This window comes from Diceros bicornis, chromosome 11, assembly GCF_020826845.1.
Source record: "Diceros bicornis minor isolate mBicDic1 chromosome 11, mDicBic1.mat.cur, whole genome shotgun sequence".
In the NCBI taxonomy this organism is placed as follows: domain Eukaryota; kingdom Metazoa; phylum Chordata; class Mammalia; order Perissodactyla; family Rhinocerotidae; genus Diceros; species Diceros bicornis.
In genome coordinates this window covers 42,361,806-42,385,981 of record NC_080750.1, presented here as the reverse complement: position 1 = coordinate 42,385,981, position 24,176 = coordinate 42,361,806, and the positions used below count along the sequence as shown (strand labels likewise).

The following is a 24,176-nucleotide window of genomic DNA, read 5'->3' as shown; positions in this document are numbered from 1 at the left end:
TTGTTTTCAGAGTGTCATAGATAGATACATTGAGTACAGGAAGGCAAATAGTTCTTTCTTTCCTCTATATGTAGCATAATGGAAGAGATAAGATGCTGATGTCAGACTGCCTGGATTTGCATCCTAGAACTACCACTTCTTAAGCTGTGTAACCTTGGACAAGTTACTAGTCTTCTCTGTTTGCTTATCTGTAAAATGGGGATAATAATAGAGCCTAATTTGTAGTTCTGTTATGAGTATGAATGAGTTACTACCTGTAAAGAGCTGAGACCAGTGTCTGGCACAATAAATGGTCAATAAATGTTAACTTCCATCAGTACTATTATTACTAATATTACTAATATCAACACTGTGTCCATACAAATGACTTTGAAGTAAACAGTTGTGTGGCTAGGCATTTGTAAATTTCTTAGAATTGCTCTTCAATATTGCTGTGACTTTTCTGGCATTTAAAGTTCAGTAACTTTAATAATATTCTGTTTTTATTTTAAACAGAATAATTATAAAAATTCCAGTGAAGTATTTGCCACTAACAGCATATGCTGAATTTTCCCATCTGAATTAATACGAATAGTTTAATAAGCCAGTCTTTTTCAATTTACATTTGTATATACCAAGTGGCATTACATAATCAGTATAATATTTTGTTCTTTTCTTGCAAGAATTGTATTACATGTTTCTATGGAAATAATAGTGTTAATAATAACATTTTCCTCCTAACTTGTTCATCAAAGGGGTAAAAGATACATTTTTGAACTTTTAAACTAAATTATATACCATTTAGATGCTTTGCCCTTTGGGAAAACATCATCTTTTAATGAAATGCATTTTACATGAATTTGTATGTGATGCTACAAAACTTTCAAGGGCTAACTTAATTTTTTCTCTTTTGACCAGAGTGGGGCAGTCTGATCAAATAGTTTTTCTTAGACATGACTGGAGAGTGCTAACAATTGCTTGTCCCAACCCGTGCTTAAAGAATTTATTTAGCACATTTCTGGCAGTATGGTTTTTAGGGTGATAGAAACAATAGAGGATACACATATGCCTTGTGTTTCACAATAATTCTAGTTCAGTGAAATTCTCTGAGAGCATTCTCTGAGGTAAATGGAGCCACACAGACACCACTTCCCAAAGTACACAGACATAGGCTGAACCTGTCACTGATGTTGTGAGATTTAGCAATCAATAAAGTATGTAAAATGCTTCCTCCTCCCACCTTACTTTATTTTATTAATTTTATTTTTTATAATGGACTCTACTAAAAGGATTTATTTGCTTTAATATTTAAAGAAAGAGAAAAGAATTTCTCTCAAGTTTTTCATATATCAACTAAAGATGATTACCATAAATATACTTTCCTATTTTTACTGTCAAGTTGCCTAGTGTCACTGTTATTTTCATTTAGAATGAATAGTCTGTGATGTGTTACCGTCCTTACAACTGAATTGAAATTTCGTTATTCTAGAGAGTATGGTTCGTCAGATGGAGAATTTAGATGCAAAACTGTTTTTTTTGGTTTGCCATTTATGGATGCTTGAAATACACATTAGCATCTTCATGAGTCTCATGTACCTTCATGTGTTTTGGAGAGAATTTTGGTTTCCTGGAAATCTCAGTGGAGGCCAGATCTGTTAAGCAAGTGGTTATGTAAATGCATGTGAATTTTTGTGTATGCATGTGCTTTTGAACATATTTTCCCTCAATCTGTTTTTTTTTTTTTTTGCTTGTATGGTTGTTGGGTTAAAACAATGAAAAAGGATTATGCATAAGAATTAAATGACATTGTCAAGATTTTAACATAACTGGCATCACACTGGAATTTATGAATGGTTTACTTTATAGTATATATTTTTAAAAATACTATGGCATTACTTAATACTAGAAAGCTTAACATATGTTTTCCAGCATTCTATAATGCAGTTTTTAAAAATGTAAGCCTACAGTGTTGTTTGGCATTCAAAACCCATGAGAATTCAAGCACTGAATGTTTATGATGTATGACTCACACTAGTTCTAACAGGAGTATTTCCTTGTATTAGAAGGGAAAAACAACTACCAGGTTTTAACTAAGAGATTAAAACTGCTACAGCATTTGGTGCCACCTACAAGAGCTTCATTGTTAGTTAGAAAAGATCGACCCCCAGGGCACCCCTCCCCCAGTCCCGGGAGAAAAGGGTGACCCCCCCCCCCCGAAGATGACTCACTCCTGGCTGATACATTTGCTGAATAGTGGTGAATATAAAATAATTTAACAGTACATTGCCATCCAAAAATGTTCTATATTGAAATCTTTGGAGTTCTATAATGAAATCTTATTCTCTATTCCACAAAAATGTAATCTCTGTCTGGGTTTATCTGGAATAAACTCTACATCTGATTTCCTGGAAAATATCTCACACTGGATATACAACCACACCCAACAGCCTACACTTGGACCAAGGGAGAAACACTGCCATGACAGTATTTCATTTATTTCCTCAAATCTAAGACACCATTAGTTGTAAGATGCATCTAACCTCAGAAATGTTAAAATGTGGGGGGGAAATGTGTCTTAGAATTAATGAAATATTAAACAGAAAAAAAGAATAAGGACCACACATAACCTCACTCACCCAGAGATGAACACTGTTCAAACTTTGATGTATTTCTTATTTCATTTGATACATGGTATTATAATCATGTAATTGTTTATTTGTCTGCCTGCCCTTTAGACTCTGAACTTCTCATGGATTCAGGCCATGTTTTATACACTTTTATCCTAGGTCCCTAGGAAAGTGCACGTTATGACATAGGGACTCAGTAAATGTTTTTGACTATATGATCTGAGAAACTGGAACATCTATGACATAAGCTGCTTTAAGTTGCCTTCACTCTTCAGAATTCATTCATTTATTTATTCCTTCATTCAATCAACCAGGCATGATCATATATTTGTTACAAATGTCTGAGTTGTGTGGGCGTTTTACAGTTGAGATCATTTACATGAAAAATGATCTTCCTAAAAAGTAAATCTGAAAATAGCACTCTCCAGTCAGAACTCTTTATCAATTCCCCATAGTTTTGAGGATAAAGTTCTATCTCTTTTAGCTTAACAACTTGGCATTTTATGAAGTGACTTTAACTTTCCTTTCTGTCCTCAACTCCTGTCACTCTCCTACCTTTTATTCTAGGACACGGATCTGCAAAAAGGGTGAGATAGTAAGTATTTTAGGCTTTGTGAACCATGCAGTCTCTGTAACTCAACTCTGACGTTGTAGCAAGACAGAAGGAACAGATAACACATAAAGAAATGAGTGTGACTGCATTTCAATAAAACTTTACAAAAGCAGGGGGCAGGCTGAATTTGACCAGTGGGCTGTAGTTTGCCAGCTGTTCTAACACACATATCTAATTAAGACATCTAAGTTACTTGCTACTTTCTGGTCATCAGATTGAATTATGATGTCATCAAAGTAGTGGATTGATGTAATGTTCTATTGGATGCTAGGAGGATCGTTATCTTTGCCGAGTAGATGATGGCCAATGGTGGAAGAGTTTTTATAATGATGCAATGTTGTTCCTGCTGGGTGAAAGCAAATCACTTCTGATAGTCCTTACAAATTGGTATAGAGTGTTGGTTCTCAAAAGGTGGTCCCCAGGACCAGTGGCACCATCATCCATAGCCTACGGAGAGCACCTACCATAGAGTTTTTAAAGACTGCTGATGTCGCACTAACCAATGTCTTTCCCAGTGTCTTTACAAAGGAAGAGTCTTCTGAACTCTTGGGAAATGTAGTTGGGGGGAGGGTGGTGGGCATGTCATGCATGCTGAATGCATCCTAACGTTCCCATTTCCTTAAACTTTTAGATTCTTTATAACATGCAAGGGAGGATCTGGCATCTCAGCCTCAGTGATAATAGGCCGCTATTGAATCCAACCAATCAAAGAAACTGTCAAGAGACGGAACTATATGAGCTAACACATTAAATTCAGAATCTCTGATAAGCACACCATATCAATAAATCCAGCCTAAACCAAAATTATATTTTATGTTTCGGGGTCTCACATCCTTAGAAATGATTTCTACACATATTCCCCAGGTTTGTTCCAATATAATTAGAAAAATCTTGCTATTCTTTTGAAACTATAAGCTCTCTCTGACTGAGTCATATTGCATGTGACTCCCTGCAAAATATTGAGATCTGACAATAGCTACAGGTCTTCAAGCGGATAGGCATCCCCTTGCAAGAATTTACCTCTTGTATCTGCCACTCAATTTGGGTCCGATCTTCAGGGAGATTAGTTTTAGGGCTCCCACAGAAGGTTTCTGGTTTTCTAACTGTGACTGAGCTGCGAGTTTCAAAGCCTCAGCTTGTAATTTTCTTTCTGTAATTTCTTAGTGCCTTCAGAAACAGCCATTTCACATCACATTCCTTTTTACTCTTATATGGTCAAAGTGAGCACCATTTGATCCTCTAAGGTATTTGAGTCCTTTAATAGTCACTTCATCACAATCGAACACAGGTGATAATTTAATTGATCATGATTTATCAGTTGAAGTGATGAATTACTAGTATTCCATTTCCCATTGGCAAGGAACTCAGCAATGCATTCAAGGCCAAAGACATAACCAAATTCAACACAGAATCCCTGATACCTGGAACCCACTCCTGGTGCCAAGTACTGTATCAGTCAGGTGCAGTCAAGAAAACCAGATGTTACACTACTGGTGTTGAAAGGCTGAGTAAGCAATAAAAGAATCCTGAAGTAACCCAAGAAAAAAAAACTGTAGGAAGAAGCTACCACCCCTAGTATTGGGAAACAAGGAGAAGAGGTCAAGATTATCAAAACCCAGAAGAAAATGAGAGAAAGGATCTTGTGGAACCTGGTTCTGGGAATGCCCAAGCAGACTGAAAGCTGTGAGCAGTTGCTGCAGCCAGGCGAAAGGGCATTGCTGATAGGGACGGTAAGCAAACAGGAAGAAGGATGTCCCATTTCTTCTTCTGACTTTCAGTCTCCCTCCAGCATCCCTTTGTGGCAGACCCTCGGAGGGAGTCTGGGCCATGGAGAACTGTGGTTTGCAGATCTCCAGTTCCAGCATCACAGGGCAGAGTAGAGAAGAATGGCTTTAGATCTGAGATACAATAGTTTAATAACTAGTACATCATGTAAAGAACTGACAGACGAGCAGGCAGAAGGAACAGAAACTACTAAGACCCTGGCAGAAAGAAATTTAGTGTGTTCAGAGAACAGAAGGGAAGCCAGTGGGCCAGGCATATAGTGAGGGAGTGAGGACATGAGACGAGGTTGGGAAATCAGCAGAGCCCATATCATATGGGATTTTGTAGACTGTGGTAAGGTGTTTAGATTTAGTTTTGAATGCATTCAAACATTCTTTCTTCCCTCTTACCTGTTAAATCCAGCTTGTGCAGAAGGCAACTCATACTTACCTGGTCATGTCTTACCATGTGGAATTGTAATTGCCTACTTACTTATCTGTATCCAGTGCCATACTGTAAGCAGTGTGAGGATAGAGAATTTGTCTTCTTGCTAGCAGGTATATTCTTAGCACGTGGCATGGTACTCTGGCACCTACTATCACTCTCTCTGTTTATTGAGTGAGGTAATTAATAAACAAACTTTCTACCTGTGATAAGTCTTCCCTGATCCACATCCTCAGTGATTTCATATATTCTACCACACTGTCTATAATTCATTGATTGAATTGTCTCCCCCACTAGAGGGGAACTCTGAAGACCAAAATAATTACTTTTCACTCAGTGGTATGTTTCCAGTGCCTGACACTCAGCAAATGTGCATTGAATAAATGAATGAATGAAATAACCAAATATGAACGGAGCAACTGGAGCTCAGTGTAGACACATGGTTGTCATCTGCTTATGGGCGGAAACTGAAGCCAGTGGATTGGGAGGGAGGTAGAATGAATTTTTCTCTCCTTCCTTCTTTCCCTTTTGCCTTCTCTCCTCCCCACCCCCCACCTTTATTCCTTTCTTTCTGCCTTTTGTAACATCAGTCAGCAATATCTGAAGCCACAGAGAAGACGTGGCCAGTAGATTTTATAACTAGAGGTCCTTGGTAACTGTAGAAAGAGTAGCTAGATATGCCAGTGGTTTCAAGCTAGCTGCAGAGAATGGATAGCATTTTTTAAAGGAGCTTGGCTGTAACTAGACAGAAAAAAATCTTGATTCTTATAGCTAGAAAGAATATAATTTGAGAAAAAAGTTAATGAGAAAGACTAGAACTGACAGGAAAATTCCAAGAGACAGTATTGAAGAATTAATTCTGCCATTTGAGACAGAAAGCAGGAGGTGGGGTTGAGTATAGATGCAGAACGTTGAGGGAATTCTTTCTCAATGCCTCCTTTTTCTCTGGGAAATAGGAAGGGGAATGATCTGTGAGAATGAGCCAGGAAGTGGTCTGGTAGGAGACACGAATGGGAGCGGGGTGACCAAGGAGACTTGGAAAGATTGCCAGATTGTTTCAGTGGCTTCAATCTATGCAGTTGTGAAATTGTCTCCAGCCCCAGTTATCTGCTGGATATTCAAGGAGGACAGAAAGATGTCGGGTTGGAATGATCCCGGGTTGAGGCTTTGCTGGACATCTTTGGCAAAATGCCATAGGACCTGAGGAAATCTGCAAGGTTGCTGAGTGATAGTTCATGGATCTGGACTGAATAGGGAAAGAAATGAATTGAGGAGGGGCATCCTAGAGTGGGAGAAATTAAGAGGTCATGAGATTGTAGGTCTTGAGATCTAAGAGCTTATATACATGTATGTGTGCACGTATGGGCATACACACACATCCTTCACTAGGTGTGTGTCGTAAGTATATCACTGAATATCTTCAGATCCAGATTTCCAGTTTGCTTAGTAAGGTGATGGAATTAGACTAAATAATCTCTATTTTATTTTTATTTTGTTAGTTCTTCAGTTTGATGATGCTGTGTTCGTTCTGGAAGATTATAAGGGTATAAGGAAGAAGAAGCAAAGCACTAATTGAATTCTAAAAGAGCCGTAGTAAAACACTTTAAATTTATTTCACATTGTTTAAGTCATGAAGGGTGTGGCTTGGAGTGTGAAAATGTATGCAAACTACAGTTATAAATAAAGGTCTTATTTATCCTTAATAATGTACTAGGAGGTTTGAAGGTGAGTGGATTGCTATCTTAGGGATAAAAGCTGTGTAGAGTAATAGAAATAATAAAATCCGAAAGTTTCTAAAAAGTCCTGGAAATATTGGGTACCATGGTAGAGCACATTAGAGAAGAATGGGAACAATGGGAGGAAGGGAAACAAAGATTTGAGTTTATGTTTAAACATTTGAAGACATTTTCTAGGTTTGACAAATGTTGGGAATTAAAAATGTATTATATATAATACAATATATAATATATAATATTGTGTATAATGTATACTAAAATCATGTAATAAATGAGTGAATTTATTTTAAAAATAAAAGGTTCAAAAATTAAAAGGTGCTGTTCTCCATGTAAGCACCATGAATGCATAGGCCATACGTGTTTGATTCACCACTGTCGCTTTGGTGAACAGCACTATGCTGGCACCTAATTTTGCTCATCAAATATTTGAGGAACAAGGAAAGTAGATGTAAGATGGTATTGTTCTCATTTTCATAATGTAGGAAGAGATAAGCAGGAATAACAAACTTTAACAACTTGGAATTTTTAGAAATTCGGTCTGGGCTATAGAAGAGATTATGTGATCGTGATGAGATCAAAGTAATCGCTATGATTAATAAGTAATCCTTAATTAAATAATATGCCTAATGCCTAATGATAGAATGAAATTTTTTGGTGACCTCTGACCATACCGTATCAAATATATTGATCCTATCTTATTAGACTTTTTTCTCAAGGTCATTAAAATGCCTGCAGATTATCTCAAATATCTTTTCTCTTTCAAGTGACATAGTAAGAAGACATGTATATTTATTCTTATATAAAACTAGCATTATATTCTATTCCTTCCAGCACTCAGTTCTATATTATATCTACTAGATAATAATGGAATGAAAATTTACTTTTTAAGACTGGTAAGACGGAAATTGTTACTGAAGTTTTTTTTTTTTTGTTAAGGCCAAAGAACAGTATTTCATCTTTTATTAAAGTATAACATCCTATATTCGAAGTACTGTATCTGTACCTAGATTCTTGTCAGTTAAGAAAAGAACATAGGAAAATGATTGACAGGAATGTGTAAAGTGCAAATAAGCTACAATGGCATGGGACAAACTCATTACAGTTAATGGTATGAAGGATCTTCATAACCAATGATGGAAATGACATGATACTTTTGCAGGAGAGAAATGAAACCACAAAAACATGGGAAGAATTCTTTTCAAAATGTGTGATAATGTGGTTCCATATTTCTCACTCCAGATAGGAGACTGAATACTAAGTGGAAAACAAAATGAACAAAATACGCATATAAGCAACTCTACACGCTCGCCTCCTGCACTGGAGAATTAACGGAGCGCCATAACTGAGCACAAGCTTTTAAATAGAGGGTCCACCTATAGAAAATGTCATTTGCCCTGCAAGCTTACAATTATATCATTAAATCCCAATCAGGGGTGTTAGAAGGAGTAATTAGGAATATGTTGTAAGGTTGCACACTCATAAGAAATTTTTTATGGGAAGGAAAAAATCTTAAGCATTCACAGTGGGGAAGTCTCATAAGACTTTTGAAAATCAAGCATTTAAACCGAGGAGGCTTTTATTTAGCAAGAACAGCCAAAAGAGTTGTTTTTATTTTGTTTTTTTGTTTTCTTTTTAACCTTAATTTGAAGGTTGTTTAAGCATCTTGCCTTTTTCATCTATGGCCTAACATATTGATTAAAAAAGAATAGGAAAACAGAGAGACGGATTCCAAAGAGATAATTGCTAAGTTTCCCTTTATATTTTCCATAAGGAATCAATTCCAAGCTTCAGTTTGAAATCATGCCAGGTGCTTCATTTGGGTTGTTCGAGATAAATCCTGACACTGGAGAGGTAGTGACAGCCACCACACTTGACAGAGAAGTTCAGGAAGTCTTCACCCTTCAAGGTAAGGGAGCTCTTGACTATGCTAAACAAACAAACAGGCCGCAGAGGTTTACTGGTGACATTTTACGTTTCAAATGGGTATCTTTAAATTAAATATTATTGACCCAGTGCTACCCGGTTAGTTGGGTCTGATACTGTCTGGTTAGGGCTATATATTTTGGGTATGAATTAATGGCCACAATCTGTGCCATCTTTTATTTCGTGTCAGTACTTGTACGAGATGGGGGAGTCCCTTCATTGTCCAGCACCACAACAATTCGCTGTACTGTGGAGGATGAAAACGATCACGCCCCGGAGGTTATTGTCCCCAGTCATGACATTGAGATTCTGGAAAACCAAGAGCCGGGGGTTGTCTACACTGTTTTGGCCTCTGATATGGATGCTGGCAATAATGGAGCTGTCAAGTATCACATAATTGGTAAGTATTTTCCTTATTAAAATTCCCCCCAAGATACCGACTGAGCTGACACACACTGTGTGGTGATTATTCTGTACTTGGCGTCTATTGCAGTGTCTACAAAATACACACCCAGTAAGGACTGATTGGCGCCACGGGTTTCCTCTCTACCTCCTTCCCACAGCCACCCTGAACCACTGCCTGCCAAATTCTTTAAAAATCTGCTGTCAACAACTCTTGTGAATTTTTCTATACTATCATCAGTGGATGTACAGATGGAACAGACAGCTTTTTTCTACTTTTGTTCTTTCATATCGCTTATTTTTATTATTTTGGATCCAGATTTTTCAGGCCTTTCTAAAATGGAACCTAGAGGACATGAGTAGACAAAAAAATACCCAGATCTGAAGACCAATGTAACCCTTCAGATCTACAACTATACCCCACAGATTGAGGTCTTTAGGAACTTCTACCCTAGAGGATAATTTTGTGATGTTGCTCCCTTATCAGAGGCATAAGGATTTCTGACAGAATAACTTTAGCATTAGCGTGGTCAGTTGAGAGAGCCACATCTTATTCACCTAAAGAAAAGTGATTGAAGAATCCGATTTTCAGCATATGTCAGAGAGCACATGGAACGATAAGAGATGAAGAGAGAGTACTGCTTCAGAGACTGCTTCTGATGAAGAGAAGCTGCTTTATGATCTTTTAAAAGTGGTTTTAAGACTAGCTTCGGAAGCAATCGCTCTCTATTTGCCAAAAATTCTATAACCAAGCTACGTTTTCTTTGTGTCACTCATTTACTCCAAAATGAAAATAGCTTTATTGCCTTTTCCCCAATTCTAAAAATGATATGTAATTGTTGTAGAATATATATACAATTTATGAAAAACAAAAGTACTAACTCAAAAAATCTCATATCTTGCAGAGATAACTAATTTAATATTTTGAAAAACACTTTTCCATGAACCTCAGTGAATTTTAAACATATTGGATAGTTTACATATGCTAGTTTGTTACCTCATATTTTTGGGGGGGGAGGGGTGAGGAAGATTAGCCCTGAACTAACATCTGTTGCCAATCTTCCTCTTTTTGCTGAGGAAGATTGTCCCTGAGCTAACATCTGTGCCCATCTTCCTCTATTTTTTTATATGTGAGATGGCGCCACAGCATGGCTTGAAGAGTGGTGTAAGTCCACGCCGGGGATCCAAACCTGTACACCCCTGGCTGCCAAAGCGAAGCATGCGAACTTAACCACTACACCACTGGGCCAGCCCCTGTTACCTCATTTTTTAAACTAATATACTGTGTAAATCTTTCATGTCAGTGAACCTACATATATACTAGCATTTCTAATGATGTCTCATTCATACATATAACATCATTTATTACACTCAGCCCTTTTTATGGTCATTTAGATATTGAACAGTCTTACTATTATAAAAAAGCTGTACTGAACAACACATCCAATTGTTTCCTTATGAGAAATGTAAGTGAAATTATCATATTCAAGAGCATATATATTTTAAATATTTATATGTATTATCATATAATCATCTCGAGACTATCATCTCGAAGAATGATACTCCCTTAAACTAACATATAAATAAACCCAATTCTTACCTCTTTCCCATCTGTTGCAGTGAAATAGATAGTTTTTCTCCGCTGTAAACTACACCTATTTTCCAGAACTTCTCAAACTATCTGTGGTTAAGGACCAGGGTTTGTATTTTATTAAATTTCCCATCTGTTGTGACTGATACTTTTATAAAATACAATAAATATGAATTACTGGGGAAAAAACCCAAAGGCATACAAAATGCAAGCCTCAATTTTTCATTCCTTAGCCCTCTACCATATGTGTTCCACTGAAGTCACTCCACCAAAACTACCCTTACAAAAGACACGAAGGATCTTGGTGTTGCTAAATCCAATGGATCCTTTTCAGTTCTTAATTTAATTATGCTGCTTGTGCCTTTGTGCACCAGACCCTGGACACTTGACTTCAGAAAGCCACTTTCTCCTGATCCTTCTTGACTTCAGTCCTTCCCACCTTGACTTCAGAAAGCCACTTTCTTCTGATCCTTCTAGATGAACCTTCCCAAGGTCCTTGTTCTGCTAGTGGTCCTCTGACTTGGAGTTCCCTGGTCTTCGTGCTTATCCTTTTTCTTTCCTCATAGACACACTCTTACTGGGTCATTTCATCCAGTCCCTGTCTTCAGCTGCCATTGGTACCCCAATATCTCCCTATCTTTATCTGCATCTTAGATCTAAGTCCTGTTAAAGGACTTTTTTTTTTACGAGTAAAGTAATGACTCTCATACAAATATAGAATTAACAACTGCCAAATACTTTCATTTACTCATTAATTAATGAATGAGCCAAAATGATGTTAAAATCAGTTCAAGGAGAATTCCAAGAAACAAACACACACATATAAAGGAAATAAAGAATTCTGAAATGCAGACAGTCTGCAGGACAATAATCATTGGCCGTCCACCAGACACGATTACCTCGCATTTCTCTGGGCAAGATCATTTGCATTATTATCAGTTTTCCACAATTTACAAAGTGGTAAAGTAGCTGAAAGACAATGAAGGTGGAATAAACTGGTGGCAAAACCACACTGGAGACTCGCTAATCTTTGTTTTTTTAACCCCAGACACTCACTTATCTTTTTCCTCCCGTTTCAAATTGTTTCACAGTTTTTCCTGAGAGCCTCAAGGACCCGATCTTTATATCCAACAGCATCACATTGTCAATGTTTCCAAAACTGATCTGAACATCACCCCCTTTTCATGCAACCCTGTCATGGTCTGGCTTCTCCTAGAGTCCTGCCTGTGATCGTCAGCCTTTTTTACTCCACTTGCACTTAAAAGAATCTTGGTACAGATATAAGCACTGAAGATCCTTGTTCACATATTTTACATGGGAGGATTATTGTTACAGGAGTAACACTTTGTTCTTGAACTCCTGCTGAGTCATATGCCCCCAAAATCAATTAATGGTCTTTATTTTTATTTATTTGCCACTTAGAATCTTGAATAGGTCTTTGCTATGAACGAAATTGAAGGATCCTGAATCCTTCCTTCCTTTCTCCTTATTTTTCCTCCTTAATATCTTTGGAATGTGTCCACATCTTCTGTGCACATATTATTTCAGAACCTTCTTGTTACTCAAGTAGCTCACTGTAATAGCCTCCTAACTTGCCCATGTCCATATTCTAACCAAGCTTTGACATTGCTGCCCAATACTCTTTCTAAAACAGGAATGTGATTCATGACACTTTCCTGCCTAAAATCTTTCAAGGCCCCCCGTAGATTTTAAGATAAAATATAGACTCCACAGCAGTGTACACAGACTGCTTCATGATTTGACCCTCTGCATATCTCCCCAATTCATGTCTTCGCCACTGCCAACCCTCTCCCTACCCTCTACACTCAAATATCCAGGGAACCCTGTGTTCTAGTCACACTAAAACATTTGCAACCGTCAATTTCTCATATTCCTGGGACTCCACACAGGTTCTTTCCTCTTCCCTTTCCTCTTCCTTCTCTCTGAAACTTGTAGCCTGACTACCTCCCCTTTAGGAGTTAGTTTTGATGTCACTGTTTCTAATAAGCATCCCCTGGCCACCGTAACACAGGACTGTGTGCCCTTCCCCAGTGCTTCCCAGCACCCTGTATGTATGATTTTCACACTATACTTTACTATCCAGGTACTGTCTCGCCTCTCTCTCTGGACTGTAAACTCTCAGAGGCTGGGATCATGTCTTACTCTCCTCATATTCCTAGCATCCAGCACATAGTTGGTACATGAGAGGTGTTGCTTAAATGTTTCCTTAGTGAATGAATTGCTTTATCAACCACAAATGCCACAGAAATATAGTTTTTCTGATCATCCTTATGTTTGGTACAAATTAACCATGTCTTATGAACAAAATACAAATACGAGTCCCTTCTCCTCAGCCCCCAGCACCACCCATGGCTGTTGTTTTCTCTGAATGCCGCTCCACTTCTTCCCCATATGCCTTTGGCAGACTCCAATAAATTCCCACGCTATTGGGAATAGTGCCCCTGATCAAAGAATATGCCCCTCATCTAAGAATATGCCCCTCATCTAAGAATATGCCCCTTATCTAAGAATATGGCCAGCAGGTCATTGAACCACATTTTTCCTGACTAATTTTGTGGGTGACTTTAAATGTCTTTGAAAGCTTTTTGTCCCTGTGCTCAGTTTTAACTTTTATTCCACTTGGTAACATGGACAATAGTAAAGGGAAGATTTTTTTGAAGGATACAGAGAAAAATAAAACATTATTCTTGCTTGTGTTATGGAAGAAATAGACAAGCATTCCACTATCTCTAACAGGAGTGTTACGATTCACGCACGAAGTGCCATGGAAATGTAGAAGAGGAACTTGTTCCAGTAATGTAACTGACATACAATCTGTAGTGAGTAACACTTGGGAAAATTACTGCTGTCAATCTGTTAATTTTTGGTTGAAAATGGACATTATATGCTGCTTCTTATCCCTGCCTACCATGTTTTATTTAAAATAAAACATACATTTTAATCCTCTCAAGAGGAAAAATATATGAATATAAAAAGTTGTGAATGCACACAAAACTGTACTGCCACAAGTCAGTCAAAGCAATGGTCTAATTATTGATTGAATTAAGATAGATATTGAATTATATTATTTTGTTTATCCTTTGATAATAGAGACTTCATGAGGGTAGGGATTTTATCATGTTCACTGTTATAGCCTGAGAACTTACAAAAGCGCTAGGATGTAATAATCAGGAAATAAATATTTGTTGAATAAATGAATCATTGAATACATATATATGTGTATATATATATATATATATATGCTAGCAAAGGGCTGCTACTTTTCAATTCAAATGAATTTTGAATTTGTTTTCCTTAATAGACGGAAATACTGATGAGTACTTTGCTGTTAATGAAAGGTCAGGAGAACTCTCAACCACTCGCGCTTTGGACCGGGAGCAAGTCAACAATTTCACCCTTGTCATCCTGTGCTCTGATCTGGGGGATCCACCTAGGAGCTCTGTAGTGCAGCTGCAAGTTAGAGTTTTGGACGACAATGACAACAGCCCTTCCTTTCCCACACTTCATTACCAGGCCTCCGTGGGAGAAGATGCTCAAGTGGGAACAGTGGTTCTTGTACTCTCTGCTGTGGACAAGGATGAAGGCCTGAATGGGCAAACTGAGTATTTTCTGATGGATGAGGCTTCTAGTGCATTCGCCATTGATCCTGTGGCGGGCACATTGAGAACTGGCCATACCCTTGACCGAGAAGCCAGATCTCAGCATACGTTTAGGGCTGTGGCCAGAGACTGTAGCATCCAGGGCTCGAGAAGCACCACAGTAATTATAACAGTCTATGTCACTGATGTTAATGACAATGATCCAGTTTGGGAACAGAACCCCTTTGAAATTTTTCTTTCCTCCCAGTCACCTGCAAACCAGACAACTGCCATTCTGAGAGCCAATGACCCAGACTTGGGGCCCAATGGAACTGTCATTTTCAGTTTTGCAGAGACTCAGTCAATGTTTTCTATTGATAAATATACAGGAGAAATTCAACTTCAGCGCAACCCACCTTTAGAATATTTTCCAATCTGGCTGCAGTTAAAAGTTATGGACCAAGGGGTCGCAACTGCTAGGACAACCACTGGTCTCTTGATCATTCACATGGAAGGAGAAGATGTAAAGATTTCCTTCAGCCACCATCTGTATAAAGGGACTGTGACTGAAAATTGTGATGCAGGTGAGTGTCCCCTCAAGCTTTTTGCATATTGTACCTGTTTTGGCAAAATGCTTAAAAATGAGGATTATATAACAAGAGTGCTATTGCAGATTCAGGTATAAATTCTTGAGTCCAACCGATTCTTGGTATGCCAATTTTCATCCAAAATACATTATTAGAAAAATACACTCAAATACTGTAAAACACACACACACAAACCTTTGAAGACAGCAAAAATTAGTAAAAATACTAGAAGATAAATCATTCAGGGCTCTTGAAGTTTCAGTTAATTTAAGTTTACCATCTCAAAAACAAACCCTTTTATTTTAAATATGTATGAATCCTTAAAAACTGTACATTTCCTAAAGTACTTTCTTAGAAGTACAATGAAAGAGGAAGTGTATTGGGTTCAGTGCTTGGGCTCTGCCTGGGTTTACCTCCTGACTCTGTTGCTGTGCATCCTTGGGCAGCTGAATCTCTCTGAGCCTCAGTTTCCTAATCTGCAAATTAGGAATAATAATCGTGCTACCGCATTAGGTTATTCTGAGGACTGAATGAGCTAGTTCATGTAAAGCCCTTAAAACAGTGTCTGAGATATAGTGGGCATGTAATAACTAGGAACTGCTGTTATTATTATTACTGTTATTACTTCCTTTTGATACAGTCAGTAGTGGCTTTCACACAGTGCAGTAATGACTGATCTTCAAAGAATTTGGCACACATTACACAACTCAGAACAGGCTTCTATGGATGGTAACTATTTTTCCTCACAATGTAAAATTATTTTTCAATTATTTTCCCACTCAAATTTATGCCGTAATGGGAAACATAAAAAAAATTAAACTAAATGATCTTTCTACCCAAAATAGAAAAAACCTATTTGTAGATAGCTGTGAACTGAAAGAAATTCAATCTAGGTAATTATATCTAACTAGAGAGTAGAGAAATGAATCTTCTGATCCTTTTAGCCAACCAGAGGACAAAAATAATGGACTCAGGCCTTGGAAGAGGAGCAGTTTGCTTCCAAAAGGTCTGGTGTGTGCTGTTTGCTTGTTCATGTCATTTTTAGTTTTCATTTTGTCATTTTATCATGATTCGATTTCACTTTATCCATACCTACAGAAAATGCTATTTAAGAGGCAACCTGCATTTTTCTGAAATTGATTTATTTATTTCATAGTGAAATTATTTTTGTTGCACATTATATACTGCCTTCTCTATGAAGAGAATCTTCAATTTAATATTGAATATAAGGGTCGTTCTCTGTGGTGGATTATTAACCTGACTTTGATCTTTTTTTGAATTATGGTTATCCTATGGGTTGCTTCCTCAGAAGGCCTCTTATTGATTCTAAATATAATTAAGAGTAAATTGCAATTACCTTCATTAAATGAAATATTAGTGACTTCCAAAATAAGTCAGAAATTTCCAACCTATATTCTTATGTGTAATGAGACTTCCACATAAGCATTAAATCTTAAACAATATGAGATTCTTTTTAGAGCTATATTTCTATTCCTCTTAAAAGGCATACATCCTAACCCCAGAGCAGAGCCTGATGGAAAGTAAAGTTAACATTTTCTAAATAATATGGCACAAAATACAATATATTAATCAGTCTTGAAATTGATCTGAGAAAGTCATAGAATCTTTGAGCCCAGCCTTCATCTGCCTTACAACTATAAACATTTCTTCCTAAACACCCGTAACATGTGGTCTTTCAGTCTCTACTTGAATATTTCAGTGACTGAGAGTTTACTGGTTCTTGAACTTGGGTGTGAAACAAGTAATCTATGACCAACCCTTGAAGTTTCTGCCTCATTAAGTCTGGGGTGTGGGATTTGTTGTTTCTCAAAAGCTCTGCAGGTGATTTGATTGCACGACAAAGTTAGAAAACCCCTTCATTTGGAAAGTCATTCATATGTTGAACCTAGGTCTGCCTCCTTTATGTGTATCCATAAATCCTAGTTCTGCCCTCTGGAGCACTCCACTGCTCTACACAGTCACTCTTCAGATATTTTTTTGCTCTTTCAACACATTTGAGTATTATGTGCCTGGTACTTTTCTACTGAGATGTATTAGAGAACTAAAACACTAAGATGCTTGCCCTTGTGAGGCTTATGTTCTAGCAGGGACAGAGAGACGATATCAATGAGCATAATAAATAACTAAAGTATGGTATACGTCAGATGGTGATAGGAGTTATTGAATAAACAAAGAGCAGAGCAGGGTAAGAGGGAATTGGGAGTGCTGGGGGAGAGGACAAATTGCAATTTTAAATAACAGGTAAAGGCAGGCATCATTGAGTAAGAGACATTTGGGCAAAAACTTAAAGAGAGGAGGTAGCCATTCATATATTTGGGGGCAGAGCATTTCAGAAAAAAGGAGAAAGCCAATGAGAGCGTGCCTGGTTTGTTCAAAGAACAGTAAAGAGGGCTGTGTAACTGAAGCAGTGTAAACAAGGACATGAGGTCAAAGGACTAAGAGATCATGCAGGACCCAGTAGATCACCGGGAGGACTTTTGCTTTTACTCAAAATAGTTTTCCCTTCTCTAGTTTATTCAGTTATTTTTCACATAGTAGGGTTTCCAACCACTATTAGTGAACATTCACATCCAATATACATTCTGCAGAGTAATAGGCACTAAATATATTATTCCTCAAAAGAATTGGCATGGAAGTCATCACGTTATCACACTTTTCGCATTAGTAGATGAAATATCTAAAGATTAAGTAATATGGGCCGGTCCCGTGGCTTGGCAGTTGGGTGCACGCGCTCCGCTGCTGGCGGCCTGGGTTCGGATCGCGGGCGCGCACCGATGCACCTCTTCTCTGGCCATGCTGAGGCCATGTCCCACATACAGCAACTGGAAGGATGTGCAGCTATGACATACAACTATCTACTGGGACTTTGGGGGAAAAAATAAATAAATAAAAAATTAAAGATTAAGTAATGTGCCTAGGCATTCCATAATTGTTAGGATATCCTTTCTCAATTCACCTAGGATCAATTTGTTTGCAGAATTAAACCTAAATAAAAGTCAGTATCTAAGGCACCTCAAAGAAAACATTTCAATATGAAATTAAATTATGGATTAGTAAGTATAATAATTGTGGTTGGATTCAGAAGTGATTGAAAATAACACTAATAAAAACTGCTGTGGAAGGGGAAAATTTGCAGCTGTTTTCATTTTTGCAATGTACCATTCATTTGTATGTCACAGATTCACTCTGTTGATAGGAGGCAGCCATTATGGGTGGAAACTACATTGATTTTAGCCTGTTTCCCATCACTCAGGCACTATCTCATCAAATCTGTACACCTTCCATCTACTCCCAGCCATCACAGTTGGGATTAATCAGTATGGTTAAGGGTAACCTGGTCTGAGATAAAGAGTTAAGACAGAAGACAGTGAAGACCAAATTACTTTCTTCCCTCTGAAGTTGGGCCTCCTATTTAAGACTCAATCAGAAAAGCTGATGAATAAATGGATGGCAAGTCTTCATCCTGCTATCTGCGTCGTTGTGTTTTCTTTGACCTCTGATCAGAGTTGTCCTTCTTAGTGCTCTTCTATGTAGAATTACTGAATTAAATTTGACTGTTATCTTTTAATAGAACTTAACACTCTAAAAATATGTTTATTAAATCTTACACATAAGGAAGGCTAGAAATACTTCTGGCAGTAATACAAGCATATGGTATCCATAAATATCCGGGTAGGTATACATTTCAAGACATCTGAAGCAACGGGTTGGGACCTCGCTTTGAAGAGTAACTATGACATGTGTGAAGGGCATAAAGTCTAAGTTGAGAGGTAAACTAAAAGCTGTAGCATGTCACAGGAAGGAGAAAGGGAGAAGGAAAGGATGACAGTTAAAGAAGGCTTTGAATCTGAGTAGATGCAACTAATCTACACCTGGGTCTGGGTCAGCAGGATTTCCTAGGTCCCTGTGAAAAACAATGACAAGGTGCATAAAATATTGATTGACATTTCAAGCTGGCCAAAGCTTTGCCAGGAACATGAATTCAGTACAGACAGACTGCCAGATCATGTCATAGACACCAGAAGATGATTTTTTTTCCCTTGCTTTTGAATTCCAGTTGTTTTAAATGATTGTAAGTCCATTGATCAGTGTTAGAATGGCCTTGGTAGAAATGATTTAATAGCATTTATAGCTTCCAGCATTATTTCCCTCCAAAATATGCTTGCAATTTAATTTTATTTTCAAATGAAAAATATATGTCTATTGGGAGCTTAAATTTTCTGTGGGTTACTCATACATCCTATTGGTAGGCACCACTTGACATCCTGAGTGAATTACTTTATGAATTATCATAAATTTTCATCACATTAAATTGATTTTAACATTTAGATGTTCTTTTAAGAAAGTAAAAAGTTAAAACAAGTAACTGCAATGTATTTATATTTGTTTAACATTTCTTTCTTGGAAAACCCCCAAGTTCAAGTTTCGATTAACATTTCATTTGTCTATTAACAACATTAAACTTAATATCAATTGTTTAAAACAATATATAGTTCAGTATATAGTTCACATTTTAAAAGCAACCCTTTGGTAGGTAAAATCTCCTTAAGAATCAGTCATGAAATGTTCGCTTATTCGTAGAGTCATTCTCAAGGGTTCCAGTTGCCTATAAGAGAGAGGCTAGCCATACAGCAACGTGACTAGAAAAGTTGAAGTCCAAGTGATTCCCTGCTTTTTACTCTTACTACTGTTTCTTTTCAATCCAGATGAGAGAGAATCTAACCATTCTGAATCTTTTCGAAGTGAAAGATAAGCCATTTGGTTGTCCATGAACCTTCTAGAAGCCAGCTTTTATTTCTTCTGTTTCACTCCCAATGCTTTGGTTATCCTGATAAGGATGAATCAGCAATCATAGTCCCCAATGTGGACTATTCACGACTTCATGCATTTCTTTGAATTACCATGAGGGGAAAAATGATCTGATGAATTGTACTGATACTCTGATTAAAAGTAAATACTCAGACTTTGAAAGACTTGAAATAAAATTAAAACATGATGATACATGGGGGCATTCTAACTAGTAATTATATATAATGTTGTGTAATAAACAAACCTGATCTTGATATTTTGGAGGAAAATCTCTTCTTGCCCTTTGGCAATTGATCCAGTAAATTCTGGCTCTAACTCTCGGTCAGGCTGGGCATATATATGTGGAGAATGGAAATTGTGATAGGAGTTAGTGTAGCTGAATGGATCACTCCTGCTCTTCCGCTCACAATGGACAAGCTTTCCTCCTCCTTCTATAAAGTGGAGATGATAATGACTTCCTCGGTAGGATACAGTAAGGACTAAATAGGGTCATATGAATGTACATATGAATTGTTTTTGTTGTTATTATTGTTATCCTCCTTCTGTCCCAAATCCTTAAGATTGAATTCTATCAGGTTAGCTATGTATAAATTCTTACCAGAGCAACCAGTTGTTACTTAGTAGTTACAGTCATGCTTCACTTGATGGGGATACATACTGAGAAATGTGTCATTAGGCGATTTTGCCATTGTAAGAACATCATAGAGTATACTTACATAAACCTAGATAGTATAGCCTATCACACACCTAGGCTATATGGTACTAATTTTATGGGACCACTGTCGTATATGCAGTCCGTTGTTGACCAGAACATCGTTATGTGACGCATGACTATATATAACAACAATGAAATACATGCAGTTTTTCAAACGCTACCATTCCAACATATAAATTTTTATGATAATGAAAATAGGGAAACAAATATTACCTGTCATTCCTATTTCATTATTTTATTTAAGGCCAATTTTATACTTGGAATGAAATTCATGGTACTCATTCTGAGTACCATTTAACTAACCATTTACAAACAGTATGGGATTTCATCACCTTACACAACTCTAAGATAGCTCTGGAGAAAACAAAGAAAAACCTTAGGCAAGGTCCAGTTGTCTCAGAAGAAGATAAACACCTCACAAGGCAGTTTTCGTCTTGGTGAATTAACCCCAGTCCCACATCTGGGCCTCAGCCACAGAGGCTCAAGACCTCATTTTATTAGCCAACCAGGGAGTTCTTCCCCCAGGGTTGGGACTTACTAACCACTATTAAAGACACTGATATATAAACCAGAATGCCAGTTCTTTTATTTATATGAAGAACTATCAATGCCATGTGAACTGTAGTAGTCATGTCAGGATGACCAGCTCTCTCTTTCTAGGAAAAAAGACACAGGAAGCCAAACTATAATCAGAAAGTTGTTTGCTAACCTAAACAATTCGAGCAGGATGTGATTCTATTGTTGAACGTTATGAGCCTATGTTACCCTTTCTTCAGAAAGAACTCACATAGCACTGCCAAGTAAGATTTGTGATGCCTTCATGACTGCCTGGGCTTCCATTGTTCATCAACTTCCTTTTGATTAACACATTCCTTCTTTTGGTTTCTTAACACCTCAGTCATGGCTTCTGCCCTGAGAGCAATTCTGTTTCTTTATGGCGATTTTGACAACTCTGTTCTGAGCCATTAGGTTTTGTTTATAGATGTCAATATTTTCTAAAGATTTTATTTCTTTTTTTTTTGTGAGGAAGACCAACCCTGAGCTAACATCTGTTGCCAATCCTCCTCTTTTTGCTGAGGAAGATTGGCCCTGGGCTGACATCCGTGCCCATCTTCCTCTACTTATATGGGACGGCGTAGCTTGACAAGTGGTACGTTGCTGTGCGCCCAGGATCCAAACCTGTGAACCCTGGGCCGCAGCAGCGGAGCACACGCACTTAACCGCTATGCTGCCAGGCTGGCCCCAAGATTCTATTTCTTTAGAGAAGTTTTAGGTACAAAGCAAAATTGAGAGGCAAGTACAGAGATTTCCCATGTACTCCCTTCCCCCACACATGCATTGCCTCCCTCATTATCAGCATCCTGCACCAGAGTGGTTTATTTGTTACAATCAGTGAACATACGCTGACACATCATAATCACCCAAAGTCTATAGTTTACATCAGAGTTCACCCTTGGTGCTGTACATTCTGTGGGTTTGGACACATGTATAATGACATGCATCCATCATTATAGTATCATACAGAGTAGTTTCACTGCCCTAAAAATCCTCCATGTTCTGCCTATTCATTCTTCCCCCTACCCACCCCGACCCCCAACCCTGGCAACCACTGATCTTTTTACTGTCTTCATAGTTTTGACTTTTCCAGAATGTCAAATAGTTGGAATCATACAGTATCTAGCTTTTTCAGATTGGCTTCTTTCACTTAGTAATATGCATTTAAGATTCCTCCATGTCTTTTCATGGCTCGATAGCTCGTTTATTTTTTGCACTGAATGATATTCCATTTCCTGTATACAGCATGGTTTATGTATCTATTCATCTACTGAATGACATCTTGGTTGCTTCCAAGTTTTGGCAATTATGAATAAATTCATATAAAAATCCATGTACAGGTTTTAGTGTAGACATAAATTTTCAACTCCTTTGGGTAAATTTCAAGGAGTGTAATTCCTGGATCTTATGGTAAGAGTATATTTAGTTTTGTAAGAAACTCCAAATGGTCTTCCAAAGTGGCTATACCATTTTGCATTCCTACCACAGTGAATGACAGTTCCTGTTGCTCCACATCCTCACCAGCATTTGGTATTGTCAGTGTTCCAGCTTTTTACCATACTAATAGGTATGTAGTGGTATGTCATTGTTGTTGTAATTTGCATTTCCCTAATGACATATAATGTAGAACATCTTTTCATATGCTTATTTGCCATCTGTATATTTTCTTTGGTGATGGATCTTTTAACACCTTTGGCCCATTTTTTAGTCAAATTGTTTGTTTTATTATTGTTGAGTTTTAAGAGTTCTTTGTATATTTTGGATAACAGTCGTTTATCAGATGTGTCTTTTACAAATATTTTCTCCCAGTCTGTGGCTTGTCTTCTCATTTTCTTGACACTGTCTTTCTCAGAGCAGAAGTTTTAAATTTTAATGAAATCCAGATTATCAATTATTTCTTTCATGGATTGTGCCTTTGGTATTGTATCTAAAAAGTCATCACCATATCCAAGATCATCTAGGTTTTCTCCTATGTTATCTTCTAGGAGTTTTATATTTTTGTATTTTACATTTACATCTATGATCCATGTTGAGTTAATTTTTGTGCAGGGTGTAAGATCTCTATCTAGATTCACTTTTTTGCTTGTGGATGTCTGGTTGTTCCAGCACCATTTATTGAAAAGACTATCTTTTCTCCATTGTATTGCCTTTATTCCTTTGTCAAACAAGTTGACTATATTTAGGTGGGTCTATTTCTGGGCTCTCTATTCTGTTCCACTGATCTATTTGTATATTCTTTCACTAATACCACTGTCTTGATTACTGGAGCTTTATAGTCTTGAAGTCAAGTAGTGTAAGTCCTCCAACTTTGTTCTTCGCCTTAGGGTTAATATTTTTGAACTCTCTTTCTACTCTTTTCTCTATTGTCTATCTATAGATAAGACCTTCTATCTCTTCTGCAAGAGGCATCCACTCATTTTTGATAGCATTAGAATAATTACAGCAGAAATGCAAAGAGAGAATATTCTGCCTTTGACAAACAAAATAGGTAGTCCATACTATAAACGAAGATAGTTTGTAAGGAAGCCTGCCATATGGAAAACAAGGAAAGCCCATCCCTTCTAGTTGCTAGGGAGTGTAGGTAGGATAAGAGAGAAAAGATAGAGGAAACAAGTGGTCAGCCAGGAGCATCCTGACCCCTCGCTTTCCCGAAGCTATAACCCTGGAGGGGACCAGTGAGATAGAAGGAAAAGCTAAAAGCAGAGGACACTTTGGAACTCTGGGAGGACACTGCCTCACATCATGGCCTTTTGCTAACACAGGACAAATGGCAGCAGAGTAAAATGGGGAGCGTGATTAGGTAAAGAGAAG

At 37.6% G+C, this 24,176-nt stretch overlaps 1 protein-coding gene across 1 annotated transcript in view; it reads left to right on the top strand.

The window, feature by feature from the left end:
• Positions 1-24,176, top strand: part of DCHS2 (dachsous cadherin-related 2) — a 242,228-nt gene that overhangs the window by 170,094 nt on the left and 47,958 nt on the right. Inside the window, exons 11-13 of the mRNA XM_058550238.1 lie at positions 8,935-9,069; positions 9,277-9,486; positions 14,402-15,262. Coding sequence (XP_058406221.1) covers positions 8,935-9,069; positions 9,277-9,486; positions 14,402-15,262 — 1,206 coding nt within the window. The remainder of the gene's footprint in view (positions 1-8,934; positions 9,070-9,276; positions 9,487-14,401; positions 15,263-24,176) is intronic.